This window comes from Gymnodraco acuticeps, unplaced genomic scaffold (genome assembly GCF_902827175.1).
Source record: "Gymnodraco acuticeps unplaced genomic scaffold, fGymAcu1.1, whole genome shotgun sequence".
Taxonomy (NCBI): domain Eukaryota; kingdom Metazoa; phylum Chordata; class Actinopteri; order Perciformes; family Bathydraconidae; genus Gymnodraco; species Gymnodraco acuticeps.
In genome coordinates, this window is record NW_022989776.1 from 1 (window position 1) to 10,000 (window position 10,000).

General features: G+C 51.9%; 1 protein-coding gene across 1 annotated transcript in view; it reads right to left on the reverse strand.

Moving 5' to 3' along the window:
- Window positions 1-1,791: 1,791 nt before the first annotated feature.
- Window positions 1,792-10,000, reverse strand: part of LOC117548467 (diacylglycerol kinase theta) — a gene marked incomplete at its 3' end in the record, with an annotated part of 18,393 nt that continues 10,184 nt past the window's right edge. Inside the window, 5 exon segments of the mRNA XM_034219786.1 lie at window positions 1,792-1,939; window positions 2,403-2,528; window positions 7,621-7,706; window positions 8,133-8,232; window positions 9,266-9,345. Of these exon segments, the coding sequence (XP_034075677.1) occupies window positions 1,792-1,939; window positions 2,403-2,528; window positions 7,621-7,706; window positions 8,133-8,232; window positions 9,266-9,345 (540 nt within the window).

Sequence of the window (10,000 nt, forward strand, 5' to 3'; positions counted from 1 at the left end):
AACACACATTAATACACACATTAATACACACATTAATACACACACACTAATCTGTGCAGATTATCTGCACCTATCTGCAGGCAGGCCCCCACTCTCAGGACAGTTCTGGTGTCCTGAGAGTGGGGGTCTGCAGGCAGGCCCCCACTCTCAGGACAGTTCTGGTGTCCTGAGAGTGGGGGTCTGCAGGCAGGCCCCCACTCTCAGGACAGTTCTGGTGTCCTGAGAGAGGGGGTCTGCAGGCAGGCCCCCACTCTCAGGACAGTTCTGGTGTCCTGAGAGTGGGGGCCTGCAGGCAGGCCCCCTCTCTCAGGACAGTTCTGGTGTCCTGAGAGAGGGGTCTGCAGGCAGGCCCCTCTCTCAGGACAGTTCTGGTGTCCTGAGAGAGGGGTCTGCAGGCAGGCTCCCACTCTCAGGACAGTTCTGGTGTCCTGAGAGTGGAGGCCTGCAGGCAGGCTCCCCACTCTCAGGACAGTTCTGGTGTCCTGAGAGTGGGGGTCTGCAGGCAGGCCCCTCTCTCAGGACAGTTCTGGTGTCCTGAGAGTGGGGGGCCTGCAGGCAGGCTCCCACTCTCAGGACAGTTCTGGTGTCCTGAGAGTGGGGGTCTGCAGGCAGGCCCCCACTCTCAGGACAGTTCTGGTGTCCTGAGAGTGGGGGTCTGCAGGCAGGCCCCTCTCTCAGGACAGTTCTGGTGTCCTGAGAGTGGGGGCCTGCAGGCAGGCCCCACTCTCAGGACAGTTCTGGTGTCCTGAGAGAGGGGTCTGCAGGCAGGCTCCCACTCTCAGGACAGTTCTGGTGTCCTGAGAGTGGGGGCCTGCAGGCAGGCTCCCACTCTCAGGACAGTTCTGGTGTCCTGAGAGTGGGGGCCTGCAGGCAGGCCCCTCTCTCAGGACAGTTCTGGTGTCCTGAGAGTGGGGGTCTGCAGGCAGGCCCCTCTCTCAGGACAGTTCTGGTGTCCTGAGAGAGGGGTCTGCAGGCAGGCCCCCACTCTCAGGACAGTTCTGGTGTCCTGAGAGTGGGGGTCTGCAGGCAGGCCCCCATGGGATACTAAGCAGTTTGTTTCAAAACGCTGTCACAAACACATTACAAGGTGTTTGTGTTATTTCCTCAGCTCAAGTGCTTTTCACACGGCATCAGAGAGGATGTGGTCGTGTGTGTGTGTGTGTGTATGTGCGTGTGCCTGTGTGTGCACCTGAGTGTGTATGTGTGTGTGCCTGGTTGTGGTCTTGTGTGTGTGTGTGTGTGTGTGTGTGTGTGTGTGTGTGTGTGTGTGTGTGTGTGTGTGTGTGTGTGGGGGGGGGGAGTGTGTGTGCACCTGGTTGTGGGAGTGTGTGTGTGTGTGTGTGCGTGATTGATTGATTGATTGATTGAAAAGTGTATTAACAGCTTGTATATTGGGTACAGTACAGTACAGCTCAAAACATACAATTGTTAAGGGGATGCAGACCAGAGAAAGACTTTCGTCTTGTTTACATCAGGGTCCCCCATTTCCAATTCATCATGTCATTTAAGACATATAAGACATATTTGACATACAGATGGCTTGTTTACAATTTACATTTGTGTGTGTGTGCGCCTGTGAGTGTGTGTGTGCGCCTGTGAGTATGTGTGTGTGTGTGTATGTGTGTGCGCCTGTGAGTGTGTGTGTGCGCCTGTGTGTGTGTGTGTGTGTGTATGTGTGTGAGTGTGTGTGTGCGCGCCTGTGAGTGTGTGTGTGTGTGTGTGTGTGTGTGTGTGTGTGTGTGTGTGTGTGTGTGTGTGTGTGTGTGTGTGTGTGTGTGTGCGTGCGTGTACCCTGCTCCGGGCTCTCTGTGATTCGGTACAGGTGCATCTTGCTGAAGTTTCTGGAGTTGAGGCGGACGCAGGAGGGAGGAAGCATCATGCCGCGCAGACGACCCAGAGTGCACTCTGCTGGCACGCTGAGGTAGCATGCCACGTGAGTCTGCACACACACACAGACACACACACACACACACACACACACAGACACACACACAGACACACACACACAGACACACACACACACACACACACACACACACACACACACACACACACACACACACACACACACACACACACACACACACACACACACACACTCATTATGACCTTGCTTGTAATAATATAATAATGCATTTATACAGCACACTTTAACAACAGCGTCGTCTCAAGGTCACGAAGCAGAAACTAATAATATAAAAAGCTCAAATTGAATGAAATGGAAATATCAAAAAGGTGAGGATACTAAACAACGGACAGGAACAGGTGTGCGGACCAGGAGGGTCCTGAGGCAGAGGTCTGTTTGTTCTCTGCAGGCTGATCCGTGTTCTACGTCTGGAGCTCTTGAAACCTCGTGAAAGGTTAGTAGGAAGTGTGTTGTTGTTGTTGTTGTTGTTTCTCACCGTGATGCCGCACCACTCACACTTCGTCCCTGTCATCACGTCAGACGAGCTGCAGGAGCGCCGACACACGTCGCAGCGCGCCGCCGCCGGGAGGTTCCCCTCCCTCCAGTGGTGGTGGAACGTATCCTGCAGCCAACAGAAAGTAGACCCGGTCAGAGGTCATTGGAGGAAAACAAGGTCACCATCGATTAGACCCAAAAACTAAGATCAACTACAGAAGAAGGAGGTTTGAAGTGTTTGGATCACTTCCTGTGTTCTAATCTTCCTCTCTCGATGTTGGTCGACGCACCGGAGAGGAGGTGAACCGGATCAGAGTCATCCGTCTCTCAAAGATATTGACTTTCTTTTAAAAGGAAGAGAAGCTTATTACCACACACACACACACACACACACACTGATCACACACACACACACAGTAACAGTGAACACACACACACTGATCACACACACACTAACAGTGATCACACACACTGATCAGACAGCTCTCCAACAGAAGTCTTTGATTAAAGAGTGTGTGACAGCAGCAGGCGATCAGTCCAACTGATCAATAACACTCAATCATTAATTACGCACACACACTTACACGCTCACACACACACACACACACACTCTCTCACACACACAGACACACACACACAGACACACACACACACAGGTTTATATACTTGAAGTACCGCAGCTTATGAGCTCATGACAATAAGAACAAACTACTTCCTCATCTCCTTGAACTTTGACCCTCTGATAAGTACTGTGCAAAGGATTGTGGGTCAGAATGAGGAAAGCATGCTGGCGAACATGCAGCGGGACATCCTGGTATACATATAGGTATATAGTATACTGTAGTGCCAGGAAAAGGGAGTCGGAGGCGGTGTATTAAGAACAGAGTTCCAATCTTTATTAGCCATTAATAACAGAGAGGTTATCACATGAACTGCTCTGCTTGACGAGCTCGCAGGAATGGAAGCTAACGCTACCGGTGTTCCCACTAAAGGGTCCGTGTGGCAACACAATACGAGAGGTGAATTATGTCCAATAACTTGTCACCACACAAGCCTCCCCAGAATTCACTTGTAAACAAAATCCGTATGGCGGGGAGGAACAATCCGCCTGCCCCCACGAGACCTGCGCACCGGAGTCGGTACAGCGACCTCTGCCCGTGCGGCCCCTGACAGAGGAGGGACCGGAACAACAGGTCCACACTCCCTGACAGGAATCCAAGCCGGGGGTCGGCCCCGTCTCGGCGGCCGAGCCAGCACCAACGGCCGGTCCACGTCCAAGTGAGCAGCCTTCACCCGGTCAACCGAGACGTGCTCAGCCTTACCGCCCATGTCGACCACCAGGTGTTTTTCACCGTGTTCCAAAACCCGGAAAGGTCCATCGTAAGGGGCTGCAGGGGGCCTCTGTGTGCGTCGTGACGAATGAAGACGTGCCCAGCCGAGCGTAGCTCCGCGGGAACTTGAGACCCTGGCGCACCGTGCTGAGTAGTCGGGACTGGAGCGAAAGCCTCCGCCGCGTCACACAGAAAAACTCGCTGGGCCGTGGCAGACCAGGGAGCTGATGCATTTGGGAGGAAATCCCCCGGAACTCTCAGCGGCTGACCATAGACCATCTTCGCTGTAGAACACTGTAGATCTTCCTTAGGTGCGGTCCTCAGGCCCAGCATCACCCAGGGCAGCTTGTCGACCCAGTTACCGTCCGTAAGGCCAGCCTTGATGGCCGCCTTGATGGACGCTCCTTCATGGAGCGATGAAAGCGCTCGCAGAGGCCGTTAGCCTGAGGGTGGTAAGCGGTAGTCCTGTGCAGCTTAACCCCCAAACCGCCTGCCACAGCGTTCCAGAGCTCGGACGTGAACTGAGAGCCCCTGTCTGAAGAAATGTCTGACGGGGTGCCAAAACGACATTTTCACGTTGCAATGAAGGCCCGGGCAACGTCTGCGGATGATGTCGAAACGAGCGGAACCGCCTCCGGCTAACGGGTCGTTCTGTCCACCATGGTGAGGAGGTAGGAAAACCCCTGAGAGGAAGGCAACGGACCAACCAGGTCAATGTTGACGTGATCAAACCTCCTCTCAGGCACCAGGAAACGCTCCAACGGAGCCTTCGTGTGGCGGTGCACCTTAGCGCGTTGACAAGCCACGCACTCCCTGGCCCAAGTCCTCACGTCCCTTTTCAGTCCTTGCCAAACGAACTTCGCCGCTACCAAACGTACTGAAGGTTTAACGCCGGGGTGTGACAGGCCGTGCACAGCCTCGAACACAGGACGCCTCCAGCTGGCAGGGACGACAGGCCGCGCCAGGCCCGTAGAGACGTCACACAGGAGAGTAATGCCCGCGTCGCCGAACACCACGTCCTCCAAGCGCAGCCCCGCGCTCTCCACCTTCAGAGCCTGGACGCCGGGATCTGTGACCTGGTCCGCCGCCATGCGAGTATAGTCCAGGCCCAACTGGACGGCACCGATGACGACCCTGGAGAGGCAATCAGCAACCAGGTTCGACTTGCCAGCCACGTGCTTAATGTCCGTAGTGAACTCCGATATGTAGGACAGCTGCCGCTGCTGATGTGCCGACAAGGCTCCGCCACTTTTGATATGGCGAAGTTGAGCGGCTTGTGGTCGACAAACGCCGTAAATTCACGGCCTTCCAGCATGAAACGGAAGTGCCGCACGGCCAAATAAAGTCCGAGGAGCTCCCGGTCAAAGGCGCTGTATTTGCGTTCTCTAGGCGTCAGCTGGCCGCTGAAAAAGGCGAGCGGCTGCCAAGCGCCCTCCACCCACTGCTTGTGCACTGCGCCGACCGCGTAGTCCGACACGTCCGTGGTGATGGAGATGGGAGCCGTAGATGATGCCAGCAAAGCCGCCTGAGCCAACGCGGTCTTGACCTCAGCAAAAGCGCCGTCCGCCTCTGCTGTCCAGTCGATCTCCTGGACAGGGGTCTTGCCTTTCAACTCTTCATACAGCGGCCGCATGATGTGTGCGGCCCGGGCGATGAAACGGTGGTAGAAAGTCACCCTCCCCAGAAACTCACGGAGCGACCGGGCTGTGAGCGGGCGAGGAATAGCCGCAACAGCCTCCACCTTCGCTGGCAGAGGTGTCGCACCGCCCTTGGTGACGCGGTGCCCCAGGAAATCGATGTCCGACACCCCGAACTGGCACTTTGCAGGATTGATGATTAATCCGTGTTCGTTGAGCCGCGTGAAAAGGGCTCGGAGGTGGGACAGGTGCTCCTGCACTGAAGCGCTGGCGACGAGTATGTCGTCGAGGTAGACAAACACAAACGGCAGGTCCCGCAGCACCGAATCCATCAGGCGCTGGAACGTCTGAGCGGCATTCTTGAGTCCAAAAGGCATCCGCAGGAACTCAAAAAGTCCAAAAGGCGTTATCACTGCTGTCTTGGGAATGTCCAGGGGGTGCATGGGCACCTGGTGGTATCCACGCACCAGGTCCACCTTGGAAAACACCCCCGTACCGGCCAGATGCGCCGAAAAGTCCTGAATGTGCGGCACCGGATAGCGGTCAGGCGTAGTGGCGACGTTGAGTCGGCGGTAATCCCCGCACGGGCGGAACCCGCCGTTCGGTTTGGGGACGACGTGCAGGGGGGAAGCCCAAGGACTGTCGGAGCCGCGGACAATGCCCAGGCGCTCCATGGTTGCGAACTCCGCCCTCGCTACAGCCAGCTTAGAAGGGTTCAGGGTAGTGACGTGGTGTTCCACGCCATGCTTAGTGGTAAGCGCAGAGAAGGTGGGTAGCGACAGGTCTGGAAACTCGGCCAACAGTCTGAGAAACGTGTCTGCCCCTGACAGCGAGCCTGACAGCCCGTCGTACGCTAAGCTGCCAAGTGTGCACACGAGGGAAGAAAACGTTAAGGCATCAACCAAACGCCTATTCTTAACGTCCACTAAGAGTCCATGAGCACACAAAAAATCCGCTCCGAGGAGGGGAAAAGAAATGTCCGCTGTCACGAAATCTCAGCTGAAACGCTGTCCTCCGATGCACAGACACATAGGCCTCACGACGTACGTGCGGAACTACGCTCCGTTGAGCGCCCGTGTCACACAGAAACAGGCTCCCCGAAACGCTGTCGCTGACGAAGAGGAGCCTGCACGTGCCGCCGATGCTCAGAGCCACTACTGAGCGCCGGCCCCTCCGTTTCCCGGGTGTTTGTAGCTGCACGGAGCGATGCATCTCTTCGCCCTTGTCCCGAAACGTGCGTGGTAAACGCACTCTCCGGCGTCTCCACGACGGCTCGCCACAGCCGTGTCCGGCCTCCGCCACGCTTTCTTGACTGCAGGTGGACCGCTGAGCGTCGCGGCTAACGTCTCAGCCCCGGGCTGTTGTGTCGCCAGGAAAAAACGATCCGCTTCCTCAGCCAAAGCACGGGGCTCCGTGACAGGCGTGTTGGCCAGCGCCGTCTGGACCCGGGGAGGCAAGTGACGCAGGAAAATCTCCGTGAATAAAATCCGGGGATCCTCCCCCCCTAGCAGATTTAGCATTTTCTCCATTAGCTGGGATGGCTTGCTGTCTCCTAGGCCTTGAATGTCAAGTATCTGGTGGGCCCTCTCCTTAGCAGATAAGCTAAATGTCTTAAGGAGAAGGGCCTTAATCGCCTCATATTTGCCATGATGTGGGGGGGCTGCGATGAAACCCACCAACCTGGACGACGCAGAGCTGCCCAGCGCTACTAACACATGGTAGTATTTCAGGTCCCCATCACGGACCTGTCGGCAGGCGAAGTGCGCCTCCACGTGTGCGAACCATGACTCCGCGGTGTGCTCCCAGAATTCCGTCAGCTTTACGAACACATCGCGTTCAGCCATGCTCGTTAATTACCCGGAAACTTTCTCGGAAAAGTCAAGGTCACCAGTGGAGTGCCAAGAAAAGGGAGTCGGAGGCGGTGTATTAAGAACAGAGTTCCAATCTTTATTAGCCATTAATAACAGAGAGGTTATCACATCAACTGCTCTGCTGACGAGCTAGCAGGAATGGAAGCTAACGCTACCGGTGTTCCCACTAAACGGTCCGTGTGGCAACACAATACGAGAGGTGAATTATGTCCAATAACGTGTCACCACAATACATGTTTTAATATATATATTTGTATTTTGTATTCGGGATTGTGGGAAACGGTATTTGGATCTCTCTGTCTGTACACAAACTGAAAGATTGACAATAAAGTTGACTTTGAACAGCTGCTGATATCAGAGAGTTAACGATGTTTCCTCACCTGCTGCAGCGTGCCGTCCACCTGAGAGCTGCGGCAGTCTGCACAGCTGAAGAGAGAGCAGTCAGCGTGCACGTGCAGCTCACACACTGCAACACACACACACACACACACACACACACACACACACACACACACACACACACACACACACACACACACACACACACACACACACAGGCAAAACATTAACGAGAAACTCCTCGATTTTTTTTTAATTACAACAAATATGAGATATTTGAAAATGAGAAAAATCCTTAAACAATTCGTGAAAAACAGATTTGTCTCAACTTGAAAAATGCACTTCATTTTATATAGGGCTTTTATAAATACTTAAAGGCACTTTACATTAAAACAAATATTTAATTCAAGCATCAAACCAACCAACTGTTGGTCAACTGACTGTCCCTGAGTGTTTAATCTTTTTGTAAACAGTTTTAAATCAGAGTTTAATTATATATAAATATAAGTACTTAACTTCATGCTGGTTTCACTGGTCATTACGGAGGTCTTACCTTCGCAGCGCAGCGCCGTGTTTCCCTCCGTCTGTTTCCTGCAGACGCAGCAGAAACGCTTCTTCTGACCCGCCGGGCCGAAGCAGTGAGAGACAGGAACCTGCAGGGGCAGCAGAGAGAGAACTGAAGCTAACGCTAACACAACTGAAGCTAATGCTAACACAACACGGGGATAGTGGTGGTTTAATGGATAGTGAGGTGGGCTGAAGATCGGAAGGTAGTGAGTTCAAATCCTGCCAGGAACACCAGCACTAGTGTGCCCTTGAGTAAGGCACTTAGCCCTTAGTTACTCCAGGGAGAATGTCCCTGTGATTGGTAATTGTAAGTCGCTTTGGATAAAAGCGTCAGCTAAAGGAAATGTAATGTATATGTAACACAAGATAACTCTAACACAACACAAGATAACGCTAACACAACACAACGCTAACACAACACAAGATAACGCTAACACAACACAAGATAACGCTAACACAACACAAGATAACTCTAACACAACACAACGCTAACACAACACAAGATAACGCTAACACAACACAAGATAACGCTAACACAACACAAGATAACGCTAACACAACACAAGATAACTCTAACACAACACAACGCTAACACAACACAAGATAACGCTAACACAACACAAGATAACTCTAACACAACGCTAACACAACACAAGATAACGCTAACACAACACAAGATAACGCTAACACAACACAAGATAACGCTAACACAACACAAGATAACTCTAACACAACACAAGATAACGCTAACACAACACAAGATAATACCTAAACGATGGAAGATAAGAGACGCTAACACAATGCAACATAATGCTTACACAACTGAAGCGAATGTTTACACAACTGAAGCTAATGCTAACAAAATGCTAGATAATGCTAACACAACATCCACAAATGAATGAAATAATAGTTGGATTAATCTGTAAATGCATTTATGTTGTCGAGTCAGGATCTGTGTGAAAACTTTATAAGCATAAAAAAGGAAAAATGATTTAAGAAAATGTAAATGATGAGCGACAGCACCTGGACAGGTGAGGACTATAAACTCCTCTCTGCTTCATTATGCTGCAACATTCAGTGATCAATTAACTTCATGCAGGGGGCGTTTGTTTTACTCACCAGCACCAGAGACGGGGTCATGCAGGAACAGGCTGAGCGCAGCGTCTTCAGACATTTCTCGTGACACATGAAGTTACACACTGAGGAGGAGAGAGAGAAACACTGAGCGAGGGAGAGGACTCTTTAAAGTAGAGATGCTAAATACTGATATACACCTGAACATCAGCAGGAGAGGACTCTTTAAAGTAGAGACACTACATACTGATATACACCTGAACATCATTAGGAGAGGACTCTTTAAAGTAGAGACACTACATACTGATATACACCTGAACATCATCAGGAGAGGACTCTTTAAAGTAGAGACGCTACATACTGATATACACCTGAACATCAGCAGGAGAGGACTCTTTAAAGTAGAGACGCTACATACTGATATACACCTGAACATCAGCAGGAGAGGACTCTTTAAAGTAGAGACGCTACATACTGATATACACCTGAACATCAGCAGGAGAGGACTCTTTAAAGTAGAGACGCTACATACTGATATACACCTGAACATCAGCAGGAGAGGACTCTTTAAAGTAGAGACGCTACATACTGATATACACCTGAACATCAGCAGGAGAGGACTCTTTAAAGTAGAGACGCTACATACTGATATACACCTGAACATCAGCAGGAGAGGACTCTTTAAAGTAGAGACGCTACATACTGATATACACCTGAACATCAGCAGGAGAGGACTCTTTAAAGTAGAGACGCTACATACTGATATACACCTGAACATCA